The sequence below is a fragment of the Macadamia integrifolia genome, chromosome 1, assembly GCF_013358625.1.
Source record: "Macadamia integrifolia cultivar HAES 741 chromosome 1, SCU_Mint_v3, whole genome shotgun sequence".
In the NCBI taxonomy this organism is placed as follows: domain Eukaryota; kingdom Viridiplantae; phylum Streptophyta; class Magnoliopsida; order Proteales; family Proteaceae; genus Macadamia; species Macadamia integrifolia.
The window spans coordinates 21,546,598-21,564,639 of record NC_056557.1 but is presented as its reverse complement, the minus strand read 5'-3'; the positions used below and the strand labels follow the sequence as shown (position 1 = coordinate 21,564,639).

General features: G+C 40.3%; 1 protein-coding gene across 3 annotated transcripts in view; it reads right to left on the bottom strand.

Moving 5' to 3' along the window:
* The window catches only part of LOC122081447 (probable cyclic nucleotide-gated ion channel 20, chloroplastic), a 259,284-nt gene extending 242,470 nt beyond the window's left edge, over positions 1 to 16,814 (bottom strand). The window contains exons 1-2 of one of the 3 annotated variants that reach the window (XM_042648600.1): positions 15,861 to 16,814; positions 6,024 to 6,209 (exon numbers count right to left, since the gene is read on the bottom strand). In XM_042648600.1, the coding sequence (XP_042504534.1) occupies positions 6,024 to 6,209; positions 15,861 to 16,271 (597 nt within the window). In that variant the 5' untranslated portion in view covers positions 16,272 to 16,814. The remainder of the gene's footprint in view (positions 1 to 6,023; positions 6,210 to 15,860) is intronic. The other 2 variants (XM_042648608.1, XM_042648596.1) reach the window with 2 other exon arrangements.
* Positions 16,815 to 18,042: the final 1,228 nt, after the last annotated feature.

The following is an 18,042-nucleotide window of genomic DNA, read 5'->3' as shown; positions in this document are numbered from 1 at the left end:
ACCTTTTTGCGTTTTAGTTTTAACTTCAAAAAAAAAAAAAAATTCCCATTCTGTCCCTGCCCTTTAAGCCTCCAGTTATTTACTATTTTACCATTCTTCTTTGAGTGCTATTTTGTTACTCATCACCATGGTAGCCAATAGTGAAGTTGTTCAACAACTGAATTCCTACAAAGCTGATACAAAATTTGATGCTCTCACTAACATGGTCACGTCCCTGAAAATAATGGTGGAATCTATGCAAGTTTCTATTGATCGTTTGGTGGCAGCAGATAAAGGAAAGAGTCCCATTCAGTCTGGGGATTCGTCCAACACCACCCCACAGGATCTGCCAGTAACACCACCACCACTACCACATCATACACCACCACCACCACCTCCACCACCATATGGGACTGGTAGACATGATGATGGAGCAGAAAGAGCAGCAAAACTGGATGTCCCTGATTTTTATGGAGACAATAATCCAGAATTGTACCTTGACTGGATTCACAGTTTAGATACATTCTTCAGATGGTACGAGTTGACTGAGGCTCGAAAGATTCTATTTGCAGAGGCCAAACTGAAAGGCACGGCTCGAGTCTGGTGGATCAAGCAACAACAACAGAACCGAACCCGAGGCATTGGGTTGGTCACTACTTGGGCTGAAATGTATGAAGTCATGAATCGACGATTCTTGCCTTCTGATTACAAGCAACGCATGCATCTCAGGTTTGCACAGTTGAAACAAGAGAATTTGACCGTTGAAGAGTATGTTGCTAGATTTTATTATTTGGCCACTCGTTCTGACTTTGAGTGGGATGAAGAAGTCTTAGTGGCCCAATTTCGCAATGGTCTGCACCCTCAACTTAGTGCTGCCCTTGCATCTAGTCGACTACCTACAATGGAAGACGCCGTCCAAGTAGCATATCAGGTTGAGGAAAGTCTGAAACGCCCATACAACCGGAGAAATTTTGCAGATACTTTTTCTCGAGGTACTAGTTCCGTTTGGCAACAGTCTCCTACCCAAGAGAGGTCATCTAGCAAGCCACAGGCAAGTGCTACATCTATGGCTTCTTCATGACCTAGTCGGCCGTATTCTCCACCTCGACATGTTTCTGAAATGTCATCTTCACGGCCTACTCGCCCATATTCACCCCCTCGGGGTGGTTCAGATAAACCTTCTGATTCTTCAAAATTCACAGTTCGGTGCTACTCATGCCATGGATTTGGACATATCAGTGCCCAATGTCCCAGCCGTTTGGTTGCTTTTATTGATAAGGATTCTGCTATACCATATATTCCCGAAGAGCAACTTGGTTCTGACACAGTTGATTTAAGAGAAGAGCGTGCAACAGGTGAAGTCAATGACACTCTCAGTGATGATGACCAACATCTTTTTTATGTCATTCGTCATATGTTGACCACTCAAAAGGCCACTGAAAATGAAGATTGGCGCCGCAGTAGTATTTTTCAGACTCATGTGAAGTGCAATGATCAGTTGCTAACCTTGGTCATTGATGGAGGCAGTTGCACTAATGTTGTCTCTAAAGACGTTGTTCGTAAGCTGGGATTGAATACAGAACCACATCCTAATCCTTACAAGGTTGCTTGGGTGAACAACACTAATCTCAAAATCACAGATAGGTGCTTGATCACATATTCTATTGGTGGATTTAAGGATACAGTCCAATGTGATGTCCTCCCTCTGAAGGTGTGCCATATCCTTCTTGGTCGACCTTGGTTGTTTGACAAGAAAGTACAGCATTGTGGCTATGCCAATACTTATGCCTTCAAGCATGCCAACAAGACTATGAAGTTTCATCCTGCCAAAGATCTCCCTGAAATTAAGCTCAAGAAGATGGTGGGATCGTTCCTCATTCAGCGTATTCCTTCAGACGGTCTCCTCGGTCCTTTCCCTAACTCGACGGAGTCGAGTTCTTTTCAGAGGAGGAGAGTTGATGCAGATATGGCTGCCCTTTCTTGGTTGGACCAGCATGACCGGCTTTGGAAGCCAAGAGCCAAAAGAACCGGTCCAGCCCAGGGTTTTGGTCCAACAAGGGTTGGAAATAAAATTAGTAGTTTACTTAGGGGTTTGGTATCGTTCAAAACGTTTCTGGAGTTTTTTCGTTCTATTGGACGAAAAAACGCCCAGGGGTTTTGGTCCAACAAGGGTTGGAAATAAAATTAGTAGTTTACTTAGTATTTTATTTCATGCTTTTAGTTTCCAGACTTGAACGTAGGAGTAGGATTTATTTCCTTGCTTTGGTCTCCTTTTTATAGTTGTTTCCTAATTTAGGCTAGTTTCCATTCCAGTTAAGTTTCTAATTTCATGTTCCTATTTTCCTATATATTGGTTGTAATCGACTGAAGATTTAGAGAGCAATTTGATTATTGAATGAATGTGTGAGTGTAAACCTTCTATTCCCCCACTCTACTCTGATTTCCCCTCCCTTCCCTAAGGTTCTCCATCAATCTATCACATACTCATCCAAACATTACCTTTGACGTCAGCCTAGTTAGTCAATATATACAATTATTTATGATCATCACTCCACACATTTAGAAGTTGTGTATCGTATCCTACGTAATTTGAAATCTGCACCAAGAAAAGGGATAGTTTTCTCTTCCGATGGTCACCTATGAGTTTAGGCTTTTCCAGAAGCTGATTGGGCCAGCTCTCTTGATGATCGGGGGTCTACAACTAGCTATGGTACATTTGTGGGTGGCAATTTGGTCATTTGGAAGAATAAGAAACAGGTTGTTGTTGCTCGATCTAGTGTTGAAGCTGAATTTCGAGTTATGTATCATGGCATTTGCGAGTTGATGTGGCTCTAGAGTCTTTTAAAAGATTCGGATCTCCCTATTCCCTTACCGATGATGCTATATTGTGACGGTAAGTCTACCATCAGCAGTGTTCACAATCCAGTTCAGCAAGAACGCACGAAGTATATGGAAATTGATCGTCATTTTATTAAAGAGAAGTTGGAACAAGGGCTGATTTGTATTCCTTTTGTCAAGTCCGGAAATCAGTTACCTGACATTTTTACCAAAGGGTTAAGTAGTGAGTTGTTTCATCCAGTTATGTGTAAATTGGGCATATGTGATATCTATGCACCAACTTGTGGGGGAGTGGTAATAAGGATGTAATATGGGTATAAGGAGAAATAACTTAGAAGGGGTCAATAGGTTAGTGGATTTTAAAAATTCTCTGATTTAAAGTCCCTAATATATGACTGTAAATAAAAATGTGTAATATAAAGAAAATAAGCACAATCACACAAAACCAGAACTTATAGTAGTTCGACTCAATCCGAGACTATTCCACTCCCTACAAGTTGCACTTGTAAAGTATTCCACTAGCTCTTCCCTTGCAATACAATAGGTAGGGAGACTTTACAAACTCTTTTAAGGATAAAAAGATCCATACAATCTCTTTCAAGGATAAAAGAGTCCTTACAATCTCTTAAGGACGAAATGGTCCCACACACTTGTCTAAGTACGGTCTAGAACAATGTATCAACAAGGTGTCCAATTCTAGAGTTAACCCAAATCTTAGACAAAAACAAATTCAAAATGGAATAGAAAGGTTTAGAGTGTGTGATGTATGAATGAAATGCACTGATATAAAATAATGCACCTTTGAAGTTTTCATAATGCTTACAATGCAAATGCCAAGATAGTGCAAAAGACTTGTAGAGAGCCTTGAGTTCCTTTTGAATGGAAAATGAAGAACTTCAACTTAAGAGATGGTATAGACCCATCTCACTTCTAATACTCCTTCAAAGTTAGGATTAACTATTAATTAATGAGTAGCATTAAAGGTATTTTTAGGTGAGATTAGGGATGAAAAATAGGCAAGAAATCTCACTCAAATGGTCACTTTTTGGGTCTACAGGTCGACCGCCAAAAGCCATTGGCCAAAAACTAGCCGTTAGAGAACCGTTGGAGCCAACCAGTCTCATAACGATCGACCGGACATATCGATTGGCAAGGTGCCGGACGATCGAGGCTTTCAGCCGGTCAACTGCCCATCAGTTCGGCCACTCCCAACCTTTTGACAGGCTTTCGGAAGGCTGACCTTTCATCAGTATTTGGTTCATAACTTTTTCGTCTGACATCAGATTGGTCTGATTTCAAATGCATTAAATTCGTAACTTGAATCTCTACAACTTTCATGGAAGGACCATCTTTTGATACCTATTTTAAGGTCAATCAAAATTCCCTTGAATAGGGTCATTGCTGTTTTCTCAGAAATTTCCTAAGCCATGTTATACTTAATAGTTGTCAAGGCGTCGCCTAGCATCCAGGCGGTTTGCCTGGGTCCTAGGCGACAGTTGTCTTGTTGCATAGCATGCTGCCTTGTGTTTTGGCACTCGTTTATACCAAATATAAAAAACATTTACTTAAGATTATTCATAAATAAGCAAATACCCTCTGATTGAATCCAATAAAAATAGTTTAAAAATCAAATTCCAAAAGGATAAAAAGTCAACCCTATAGTCCAAGAACAAAAACTGGATTTTGGTTATAGAGGTGATTTTCAACTTTTAAATGTTGCGGTTTTTGTCAATTATGAAAATTTTATAAATTCTATCATGTTAAAACATTGCTAAAAACCAAAAGTCCGGTGAAATAATCTTTTATTTTAAGAGCCATAAAATTATTTTCATTCATGCGATTTTAACAGCATTCGCGCACTTAAAAATAGGTTTGACCGGAGCATAACTTTGTCATTACAACTCAGATTTAAGTAATCTTAGACTTGTTGGAAAGCTGATTTTGTATTATAACTAATACAAAAAGTCTCATATAAAAATAAAATCATTTGACCAGTCAAACTTATTATAGAACAAGAGCATTTCTCCAAATTTTGATTTTTTATAACTTGATGACTTAATGTTAATTTTTTATGATTTAATATGGCTAAATATTGATTTTTAATGACTTAATGTTGCTTAATCTTGATTTTTTTTGTGATACAAGGTATATATAGCTTACTAAATAATGTTTGAAAATAGGAAAATAAAAAATAACATTTAGTCGCCTTGTTCGCCTTAAATGCGGGCGCCTTCTCGCCTAAGAGCTTAGACAACCCTCCACCGCCTTGGTTCGTCTTGGCACCGTAACAACTATGTACTTAACATGTTCCTAACCATTTTTAGGTCTTCACACTTGGTCATTCTAAGTTAATATAAATGAAAGGATGCAATATGTATTGCATGCTTACGAGATGTTGTGTAGTGCTTGTGTATGGTGTGTGCACTATTACATTGAGCTAAGATCTTCAAAGCTTCTATCAAACATCTTGCAAATGCTCTTCGGATTCTTCTTGTATTGCTTGATGTTTGGAATAACTTCAAGTCTTAATAATCTAAGATCTTAATACTTTGAAGTACTTTCTTCAAGCTTTGGAGGCTTCATACTCCCGCTCTCTCTTGAGCTTTACTTCTTTACTTATTGGGCTTCTTTTTCACCATTTAATGACTTTGATCTTCATTTCTTCCTTTCATTCACCAAATTTGATCTTTGATATGAAGTTTCTACAAAACAATACTTGAAGACAAATTGTGAAATACCTTCATATATTTGTTATCATCAAAACCAACTGTAGGAGTGTGAGAATGTCCCCAACATAAGGTTATATCAGTCCATAAAGGGCATTCTTGTACTTGTACCTATTATTCACTTATTATAAATAAAGTAGGGCTGTCGATGACAGTCAATCATTCATCCCAATCGAAAAATATTATTGGGGTTAAATGGGACAATTATGATGAAGGGTGGTCAGAATTTTGCAGGATTGTTAACAAGTATTTCATCAGTTTGGTTAAATGTTGTCTATTGTATAGCATTCGGGATTATTCCCCACTGTGAAAGTTTAAAACACCCACGACTGTAAATGTTACAAAGCAATAAAATCATTTGAAAGGCTAAGAAAAAAGTAGTAACCAAAGTGTATTCAAGCACAAATCCATAATGTTAAAATCTGTTGAATTGAGACATCAAATTAATGCTTTTCAGAATGGAAGGCAACAGAATTATACCTCTTGAACAGTAAGCAGGAAGAAGAACAAAGGATCTAAAAAAATTGATACAAAGCATGCAATGTGAACAAAGTAACTCCACTGTCGAACAAGTTTAGCATGAGGAGACATGACACCAGGAATGAATCGATGTAGAAAGTTGAAACTCTTCCTCACACAAACTTCCCCGTACAGAACTTCAGGAAACTACAATTAAAAACACATGACGGAAAATTGCATAAGCATTTCAATGCATATCAACATTTAAATTGCTGAAGATATATTAATTAGGGCATAGAAAGAGCAATTACATATAGGAAATGAAAACTAATATGAAGTATTCGCAACACAAAACACCATCAGAATATAATACTGAACTCTTAATACAACAGAGGAGTGTCAGATCTTGAACTCTTAATACAACAGAGGAGTGTCAGATCCTCACATGCGCAAAATTTTATTCATTTCTAAGGCTAAAATCCAAGAAAATCTAAAATAAAGGTTTGGATCACCATCAGATCCTAGGGTTTTGAACTGCTACCCCAAAACAGTAAATAAGATATGAAACAATACCAAACACAGGAAACCAGTGTCGGTACAGTAAGAGAAGAAGATAGAGAACCGCACGTCAAGAGATAAAACCAGGCTCACGGTTTTGTGTAGAAATTCCAAACCATGAGCCCCCATGATGCTTTAAAAAATTTAATAAATGAGTGTTTACAACAACACCCTAGGCACAAAACCGAGTACTAAACAGAACATAAACAACTAATAAAAAACCAGAATTCCATACCCAAATTACCCCCTGCAGTAAGCCAGTAACATTAAAAACGATACACTTAAACTCACCCTCAGACTGGAGCATATAAATCACCCATGCCCAGCATAGAACATCCCTTTCGGAAAGCATGACTAAACCAAGGCTTGGTAAACACATCACCCAACTGATCTGTAGAAGAAACAAAAGTGGCATCGATCAACTTCCTCATTACTTCAGTGTGTTTGGTCCATTAAAGAAACACCAGGTTACTGGCGACATAGATAATAGTTTGATTATCGCAGAATATCTTCATCAGTTTAGTAACCGGAAGCCCCACCTCTTGAAGCAATGATCATTAACTCCGCTGCAGTTTGAGTCACTCATAACTCTGCACTCGGCCTTAGCACTAGATCTAGCCTCAGTCGTTTACTTCTTACTTCTCCACGACAAGATTGCCACCAAGGAACGTACAATAACTTATGGTAGATCTCTTATCACCGCTAGTACCAACCCAGTCAGCATCAGAGTATCCAACCAAATCAATATGCTGATGAGGTCAATAAATGAGCCCCTTTTTGTTAGAGTTATGTTACAGGGGGAAATTTGGTACTGGTTTATTGACATGTTGTCTTATATTGTAATTTTCCTTTTTTTCCTTTTACCACCCTAGGGAGGTGTATGTGATTCCTCTATTACATTTGTAATTCAATATAGGTGGGAAGAGCTCTCTCTTTCTCCCGAATACGATTTACACACAACTCTTTTCTCCTCTTTCTCCCATCTTCTTCTTCCTTCCTCTCATCTCTTCTCTTCTTTTCTCTCTTACCTCCATCCTTGCTCTCTTCCAACTTGGTATCAGATCCAAAGAGGTTTGAGAGTCGACTAAGCACTTCTCTCCCATTCTTTGTGGCTCTCTTAAAACCCTAGAAAAGTAAAAAGGTCCAATAGAGGCTATACCATTTAAGAAAATTCAACTAGAAGACCTAATGGAGTTCTATCATTAAGTTGTAGACACAATGGAAAGAGATTTGGGGGCTATGAAGACCGATTGGAGCTCAAACTAACAAGTAAAGTGGTTTTCTAGGTTACCGCCAGCCTTGGAGTACAGTCCTTCTTTCTCTCAGTTGAGAAGAAGGGTTTGAGAGAATGGATTGGCTTGTTGGAGATGACAGAGGCCAGCTTTATTTATAATATGAGGAGGACTGTACCTATATCCAAGGATGAGTTGTAATCATTATCCTATATCCACTAAATACATTGCACCTAGATAATTTAACATTCCCTCTCAAGTTGGCGCATATATGTCACGCATGCCGAACTTGCAGACAATAGGATGAAAAACTTTACAATGTAAGCCCTTCGTAAACACATCAGCTAACTGAGACTTTGAGATGACAAAAGGAATACAAATGGAACTTTGGTCAAGCTTCTCCTTAATGAAATGCCTATCAATCTCAATATGCTTTGTCCGGTCATGTTGAACCAGATTGTGAACTATACTGATGGCTGCCTTGTTGTCACAATAGAGATGCATTGGCTCAGCCATATTTATCCAAAGATCATTAAGTAACACCCTGAGCCACATAAGCTCACAAACACCTTGAGCCATAGCTCGATATTATGCCTCAGCACTAGATCTAGAAACCACAAATTGTTTCTTACTTCTCCAAGTAACCAAATTGCCACCAAGGAACTTGAATATCCAAAATTTGAACGTTGATCATCAAGTGAACCAGCCCGATCAGCATCTATGAAGGCTTCGAAGCTGAGATTGCAATTTTTGGAGAATAAGATTCCCTTCCCATGAGCAAATTTTAAGTATCTCACGATACGGTATACTGCCTTGAGGTTAGGGATCTGTGGACCATGCAGGAACCGGCTGACAATCCCTACAGCATATGCAATGTTAGGCCGGGTACGAGAAAGATATATCAATCTGCCAACAAGGCTCTAATAACTTTCTCTATCAACTGGATCACCACCATTGCTGCTAAGATGGTGGTTAACCTCAATAGGGAAGTCTGTTGGTTTACACCCAAGCATGCTTGTTTCATCAAGAAGGTCTTGGACATACTTCCTCTAGGAGATGAAGATGCCTTTGTCAGAATGGGCGATTTCGATGCCTAAGAAGTATTGAAGAGATCCCAAATCCTTGATTTCAAATTTTGTTGCCAATTGTGCTTTCATCCTAGAAATTTCAGCATCATCGTTGTCTGTCACCACTATATCATCCACAAAAACTATGAGAGCAGTAATCTTTTTTTTAGATGAATAAATAATTCATTACCAAGAGAAGAAAAATATACAAGGGAAAGCGGGGGGGGGGGGGGGGGAGGAGGCAAAGCCAACAAAGAGCAGCCAAAGGAGGAGCTCGAAAAAAATAAAATGAGGCCAAGCTACAAAGACATCAAGACAAAAGCAAACCCAAATCTCTTGTTGGCACCAACCAAATAGAACCATAAAGAGGGAAGGCACAAGGCGGTCAAGGGGGTTGGGTGAGGATAACCTAAAGGTACCCAGAGGAAATGATGTGGGAGTTTCTGAGGGAATTAGGAACTGAGCGGTTATGGAGGGAGTGAAGGATGTGGACTTTGGAGGCAACATCAAAGGAGATAGCTTTCCAAATCTTATCCAGAGGTTGAGATTTGAGGGTCCATCTACGGATGTTACGCTCCATCCAAAGGTGGGTGATAGTAGCACAAAAAGAAAGTTTTCCTATAGTGTCACAAATGGTCAAACCGGCGAAGGACATGTCGACCCAGATACATTCTCTGTCAAAGGGGAGGATGGGTCTTCTAGAAGACCAGCACTTGGAAAGGAAGAATTTCCAAATTTGACTGGAAAAGGGGCAAGAGAAGAAGAGGTGCGGAATATCCTCAATACCCGAAAGGGCAAAGGCAGCAGGTAGGATTGACGGGAATCTGGGGATGGATGTGGAAGGCTTGGGTGGGGAGGCATCCGGACAGGCTCTGACAAGGGATGTGCCCTTTAAACCAAACAAGTCTATGCCAGGGAACAGGCGGGAAGGGGTGCGGACAAAGGACCAAGTGGAGGCGGAAGAGAATATCCCAGTAGAAGAGGGGAGCCAAATGCTAGTCTTCTCTGCCCTGATGCCCAAGGAGGATGGGGGGAGGGAAGACCAGAGATCAAGCAAGGGAGGGGGAGGGGGAGGGGGAGGATAGAAGACACCCAGGCATTAGCAGGAAAGCCGGAGGAGTAAAAGACTCTGAGGGACACCAAGTGAGACAAGATGCCCTAAGGTTGCCAGGGGTCCTTCCATAGGGAGGTAGACTGACCGTTTCCAATTGAATAGGAGATGGCAAAAAGGGCCAGGTGTCTGTGCTCAAGGTTTTTCCTCCAGATCCAGGATGCATCAGAAAGGAGAGGGGCAGTCCAAAGAGTGTTTATGTCTGAGCAAACCCAAGTGGACCCAGTCAATCCAGATACTTTTCTGGTTAGAAATAATCTCCCAGATTAGCTTGAGCACACCAACAAAATTGGCATCTTTGATTCTTCTGATTCCAAGCCCACCTTCAAATGTGGGAAGGCAGACCTTCTTCCAGATCAGGGGTCTGAGGAATTTGGAGGAACTAGAGCCTTTCCAGAGGAAGGAGCAGAGAAAACCCTCAAAAGACTTGATGACGGAGGCAGGGAGGACGAAGGTGCCAGACAAGTAAATGTACATGGATTGCTAGACCGATCTAAAAGGAGCTTACCTTTCCAAAGTTGGAGCTTTTTCCTTAATTGATCAAGCAAAGGGGAACAGTGATAGGAAAACAACTTGGTGGAAATGAGTAGAAGACCCAAATATCTAACAGGCAAAGAGCCCAGCGAAATACCAGTGATACCCATAAGGGTGGCTTAGACCTCGGAAGAGATGCCACAGAGGAAGATATTGGACTAAAGGAGATTGCTTTTTGAGACTCGAGAAGGATTCAATGGAGTGAAGGTTAGACATGATATTAGAGATTGAGAGGGGGTCAGCTGTGGAGAATATCATGATGTCATCCGCGAAAGCCAAATGGGAGAGGAGAAGGGATTTGCATTTGAGGATAGGAGAGATGAGGTAAAGGTCCGTGGCTGATTGGATGGAGTGGGAAAGAACTTCCAAGGAAATGGAGAAGAGGAGGGGAGAGAGGGGACATCCTTGGCAGATACCCCGACCCGAAGGAAAGTAGATGGCAGGGCTAGCATTCACTAAGACTGAGAAGCGGGTGGTGGAGATGCAAGAATGGATCCAGTGAACAAATGAGGCAGGGAAGGACATCTGGAGCAGAACATTGGTAACAAAGTCTCAACTAATGGTATCAAACGCTTTAAGCCATCATTTTTTACAACTAAGGTATCATCTCCTTATTAGTCCAACCCTACATCTCCTTTGGTCCCAAGCCTTTTAAATATTTTGATATGAGGTCCTCTCATTCAGATTTCCTCCCTATTGTTGTAGAAGCTTGGATCAAGCTTCTCCAAGCTTTCTCATCGCACCTTATAGCCTTTTCCAGAAAGCTTTGAAACGTAAAGAGGCCCTTGAAGCCTGGAATACTAACTCTATTGGAAATATTTCCTGTCAGGATGTTGATTGCAAGAATAAACTTACTTCTACTTAGGTGTTGTCCTCTCAACTCTTTATTGGCTAAGGAAGAAAAATCTGTCTTGGCTTCTCTCTCGTCTCTCCTTACCCAAGAGGAGAGCTTCCTGAGGCAAAAGTCCATAAATCAATTGGTTGGAGCTAGGAGATACAAACTCGGCCTACTTCCATCGTTCCATGAAGACTAGAACAAACATTAATTCCATCCCTACGTTGATTGCTCCTAATAGTTCCCAAGTTTACAAAGTTGAAGACATTAAAGCAGTTGCAGTTGATTACCTCAGGGATTTGTTCAAGCAAGATCAGAGGCCGCCTCCCCCATCCAGGATGGTTTGCTAAACAAGTTCATTCCTACCAATTTGACCGGCATGCTTCAATCTCTTCCTACTGATGGGGAAATTGAATCAGTTATTCTCTCACACAAGCCCAGCGAAGCTCCTAGGCTTGATGGATTTAGTATGGGATTTTTCACTGCCACTTGGGATATCATCAAGCTCGATCACATCAAAGATATCAATAGCTTTTTATACAACCTAGCCAGTTCAAAGGAATTAGCAACACTTTCCTCTGTCACATCCCTACGAAAAAGGGAGAAAATGCCATGAATGACCTCAAGCCAATCTCCCAATACAATCTGTTGTATAAGTTCATTGCCAAGATTCTTGTTGGCCGGCTTGGGCCAACAGGATAAAGCTAATGATCGATCCTATTGTCAATGAAAATCAATCGACCTTCATCCCTGGTAGAAGCATCAGTGACAATATTCTCCTTTGCAATGAGATTGTGAGAAGCTTTGATAGGAAATCTCACGGCCCGGCTGCTCTTTTGAAGATTGACATCCATAAAGCCTTTGATTCTCTTAAATGAGACTTCATTGTTTCGGTTATGGCCAAGATGGGCTTTCCTCAAGCGTTCGTCAGCTGGATTCACCAATGTATTTATATTGCTCGCTTCTCTGTTTTAGTTAATGGGAGTCCAACAGGGTACTTCTCATCTTCAATGGGGATTCGGCAAGGATGCCCTCTTTCCACTTATATTTTTTTCCTTAGCCCTGGAAGTACTATCTAGAACTATTCAAGCTTCTACCGACCAGCAGCTCATTTCAGCCATTCCTAAGTGTAAGGCCATCAAGCTTACCCGTTTAGCGTTTGCAGATAATTTGATGATTTTCTCTAAATCTGATGCTGCATCCTTGGAGGCTATTATGCAAGGTTTGCTGCTCTTTCAATCTATGTATGGGCTCCATATTAACTCAAGGAAATCTCTTATCTTCTTATTTAGAGTCTCTGAGCCTACTAAGGCTTCATTGCTAGAAAAGACTGGATTCTCCCTTGGTCATCTCTCGGTTAAGTATTTCGGGTCTCCCTTTGATTGCAGCCAGGTGTCTGCTCACCAAAACACTCCAATGCTCGATCTCATTAGGAAAAGGCTTCAATTATGGAAGGGCAAGCATTTATCTTTTGCGGGTAATTTGGAGCTCATTAAATCTGTCCTCCAAGCTTCCTATATTTATTGGTCCAGCATTAATGGGCTGCCCTCGACTACTATCATGAAGCTTGAATCTATATTTGCTGATTTCCTTTAGAAAGGTTTAGAATGTTCCAGATTCCTTTGCCCTTTAAGTTGGACTGCTGTTTGCCGTCCAAAAACTGAATATGGGTTGGGTCTGAGACGTGTCCATGATGTCAACTCTGCTGGTATAATCAAACTGATCTGGAAGTTAGTTAAAAAGAAGAAGAGTATATAGGTGGATTAGGTGTATTCGGGTCTCCTTCACTCTGAGTCCCTCTGGACTGCCCCCATTCTGGCTAATGTTTCTTGTGTCTGGTGTAAGATCTTGGAGCTTAGGCCTATTGTCTCCGGGGCCATCTCTTTTCAGATTGGTGATGGTTCTTCCACTTATCTTTGGCAGGACCCTTGGCACCAGAAGGGAGTTCTCCTCCATCACACTATTGCAAGGACCATTTAAAGTTTGGCCTTCCAAAGCAGGCATTGGTTCGAGATATTATGACTTCAGGCATGTGGACCCCTCTGGCTTTCTCTTCCCCTCAGCTTGATGATATTAGGACATTGTTGCCCTCCCTCTCTGAAGCCCATATGAGATGAGTAGACTCTATTATCTGGACTCCCTCCAAGACTGGTGCCTTCTCTTCCAAAGCGGCATGAGATTTCATCAAGCCTCGGGGCTCTACCTCTCTTTGGCATAAGATCATTTGGTTTAAGTATCACATTCCCTGTCACAGCTTTACCGCTTGGCGAGCTCTCTGCAACTGCCTTCGTACCCAAGCCTTCCCATGTGTCGGAGGATTCATGTCTCTCCCTTATGCTGCCTTTGTGGGACTAATACAGAAGACATTGAGCACCTCCTTTTTGCATACCCTTTATCCTCCTCTATTCGGAAAATGGATCCTTACAAAATGCTAGCCCAAGAGTAGAAGAATTCTCCCCTTCAATAGGGAATGGCTCTGGGTGGATATGACTTTTGCCGAATCTTCCATTTTAGACACTGTGGGGAAGCTTGCATTGTATGCTGCCATAAACCAGATCTAGATGGAGCATAACCGCAAGAAATGGACCTACAACTCTCGCACGGTTTGCCAGATTTGGGATTCCATCTCCTTTGATGGAAAAGCTAATGACTCTCGAATTACTAAAACTTGTCTGGCCTCCCCAAGGAACAGTCACATTGTTATATATTTATATACTAGGGTCTTCCCCCAACTTTGCTTCGGACCCCGTCCCTTCCTTAAGGGTGGATCCTTTGTCCCATCCTCTCCCCCTCCCCGCTTTTTGGGGTTTTTGTATGTATTTTCTTCTCCTTTGGTAATGAATTATATTATTCACCAAAAAAAAAAAAAAATCAACAATAAACCTTGGAGATTGAAGATTAAATGTGTCAACGTCAACTATTGGAGCTCCATTTCTTCTCAAGAACACTTTTAGGTGAAAAAACTCCTCTCAATAACCATTTTTCATATAAACATGATCAATACTTGTTTGTTGATCATATACTAAATATATGTGATCAAGTATACACTGATTTATGGATTGACCGAGGTCAATTTTTTTTTTTTTCATGAATTGATGGAGGTCAATGCTGGTAGTCCTGCTCCAATTTTTTAATGCAGAGGTAGTATGCTGCCCTAGTTTTCATTTTCAGTTGTCATTAGAACCAAAGATACAGGCAGCATGGGTGCTATGACCAGATAAAAGCTTTATTCATTTAATAGACACTCAAACCAGAATCAAATTTGAAAATATTTTACTAATTCTACTGCGTTGATACCATGAAACAATATCAAAGTAAAAAAACCAGTTGTTAGACGGTGTCAAGTGAGGGGGAGAGAGAGAGTCGAGTCGGGATTAGCGCCTAGCGCTAATCACAATTCTCCCTCCCTTGCTTTGGCTGTTTTTATTTTATTGCTGGTGTATTTCCCTTTATGCCCTTGTAGGGTTATGACTTGCTATATATATTTAATGAAGTGGAAGTCTTAACACAAGGTCGTGACTCCCAAGGTTACAGCCATCTCTTTGCTCTTCTCTTCTTCTTTTTATTATTTTCACCAGTAATTAAGAGAGAAAAGAGAGGAGATGAGAAAGAGGGGACTGTTGAGAGAACAACAGCCGATGCTCTCCAAAGCCCCCGTAATGCGTCAACACAGGACTTCCTTCTCAGACTAGGAAAGAAATCCTGACCAGACTACAACTCCAGTACTTGTGTTAAAACAGAAACAGAATAACCATAGTATCCTAAACTAAATAGGAAACAAGAGATAGACCCACAATAGGAAACAAAACAACTATTCGTGGGTACACACAAGAGATAAGATCCACAACTTCTTTAACAAACCATATCACTTTGAAGGAAAATCCTATATTTTCTTTCCTTATTGATCACACACCTGTGAAGAGTGTGTTTGGGTCTTTCTTCTACATACAATTGGAAGGGGCCACTGCCTAGAGAATGGTAAAAAGTTCAGGCTGCGAGGGCATATGCCCGGGTTCGGGTCTTGAGGGCCACCACTTTGAGCAAAAAATTGCCAAAAGGTTAGGACCAATTCCAAACTCACACCTCCTACTCCCAGGACCCCACATAGATGGGACCAGCACTGGGAACTGGCCCTTTCCCTTAAACAATTGGAGGTACACTACAATAGGCTTGGCCAACATTTTTATAAGGAAGTCAAGTAAAAGAAAATCCAAACAAAACAAGTAAATAATCCAAAATTAGTCAACTTTGATACCTCACACAAACAGAAAATTTTGTAAAATGCAGCATAGCCGGTGTCCATCATGGGGTACCTTGGATGCATCCAAGGATCTTCAATCATGAAGCATAGAAAAAAAAGCAGACCTTGAAAGCTGACTACTTACAGAGACCTGATTATGAACAACTGATGTAGTGAAGTAGTCATTGGATGTCCTTTTATAGATTCAAATGACAGTGCAATTAATATGGACAAAAACATATATCATCAATTCATGCCTACAAAGGGGGGAAGAAAAGCACCTTGGCATCAAATAAAACTGAATCTCTTGAATGTAGTAAATGTCCATTATTTCTGTTGAAGTCATTGTTTGACCAGCCTTGTTCTTCCATCCCTTTAGAAGGGGGTAATTGATCTTCCATTAATGAAGGTGACTTCTGGCCCGCTATCCCCTGCAAAGGCTGACTAAAATTCCCAGGGCTCCTCCTAATAAATAGTGGGCCACTCATTTGTATGGAGGAAGTTCTCCTATTGCTCTGCAAAGGACCGGTACGACTTACAAGGTTCTTTTCACTTTCATATGACTCCATTGAGTTCATTTGCTCGGGCATGGATGCACTTCGTTTCATGCCTTTAAGCCTCTGAAATTCAATATCTACACTTTGAGCATTAGCATCTCTTATGAGCCTTTCACCTTTCTTACCACCATCCATTCCTTTTACATGAACTGCATGAAAAAAAAAGTATTATAAGAGGGGATAGTTGTTATAGCAAGAATCTAGAGAGTAAATCTAAAAATCAGAAAATGCACGACCAAGATAGAATATGAGCCTTTTGGTGCTAAAGAACTGATTGAATCATCTATATCTTATTGAACATGATGGTTCCAAAATAGAGTTGCTTAGATTTAGGATCAATCGATTTAACCTTGTCAGTTTGAGACTGGTCTCAAGCTCAGCCATACATAAGGCACACAGGCTAAACCTTAAAAGAAATCACCAAAAGAGTAACATTCCCTTTCATTCGTAAATATTAGATTATATCTGACACTCGTTCCCCATATAATATACATAAATGAGCCACAGATTTAGCTAGCAAATCCCAACACAGCCCCATTCAGGCTCGTTTTGTGTGGAGAAAAATGATGGAAATGGTGCCATATATTGCACACTAGATAATGATTCAGGCAAGGTTGTTAAAAAGATAGTTATCTTTAATAACAAGTCTTTTCTTTTTTTTCTTTTTTTCTTTTTCTTTTCTTTTTTTTTTTTTTGGGGGCGGGGGGGGGGAGAGGGGATAATTCTATAATTGAGTTTTTAAGCAATCAAGTCATAGACATGGTGAATTGGAGAATAAATGACAGAGAATTAGTCATTGCTCCCTGCCGGCCGGCCTCCATGGCTACCCCCTAGCTGAGGACCCCCCATTTCCGGCTATCCCCATCATCCCTCCTTTGCACAAAGTTGTCACAGCATTACCTAGGCGGCGATTTGGCATCCCGGCGGAAATCCGAGGGCATGGCAGTACACCGATATATGGGAGTCACGATTGGCGGCCGCCAGGGTCATATAGGCGTCGCCAAGTGATGAGCACAATGTGTGAAATCTTAGGGATGTAAGTGTACATTTTGCCCCACTTTGGATAGTACAACTTTTATTTTTCTTGTTTTTTTTTAGTTTCCAAGTCTACAAGAGAAAATGCTTAAAGTGAATCAAGAACCAGTCCAAAGGTGGGACCCACTCATTGGTACCACATCCTCTCTCCTACAAAATCCTGAAGATTATTTTCTCTCCTTGCCACCTCACAAGATCTTGAAGATGCTATGCAGAGATTCCTTTCTGATTTAATCAAGATTGCAAGATATTGGTGAATATTGTAAGGAAAGAATAGAATTTGTTAATTATGAAAACAGATTCTCTCTTTCCTCAGACAATATCTTAGAGAATGAGGATTTTTACCAAGAATTTAATTTTATTTTCTTTCTTTTCTTAAAGAAGACTTATAGAAAGAAGGAGGCACTAAAAAAACCCTATAAAAACCCCTTCCTCCCCCTTCCTATTTTATTATTCTCCTTAGTTTATTTTCTAGTTTATGCTTAGTTTTCTTCTCTTTCTCCTTCTCTCACTTTTAGTTTTAATTCTTCTCTATTTTTTCTTTAATCACTTTTGTAATAGTTTTTTATGTCAATTAATGCAAGTACTCTTTTATTCTTATTCAGCTTTTTATGTTTATGATTTATGCAATTGAGTTGTAATTTTTAAAGTTATAGTTCTAGGCTTAGATCTAGGTGACAAGATCACAAGCCGTGGAGCATCTTTTTTTTTCAAGTTCAGTTTTTTTTGTTTCAAGATTTGTTTTCTCTAGTACTAAAAATTTCAGATTTGGTTTATTCCAAATATGGTTTTTAGTACTGGTAATATCTCAAATCACCCAAGCTTTCAAGTTCAAGGGTTGAAGTTCAAGTAAGTAGGCTCCTTCAATAGT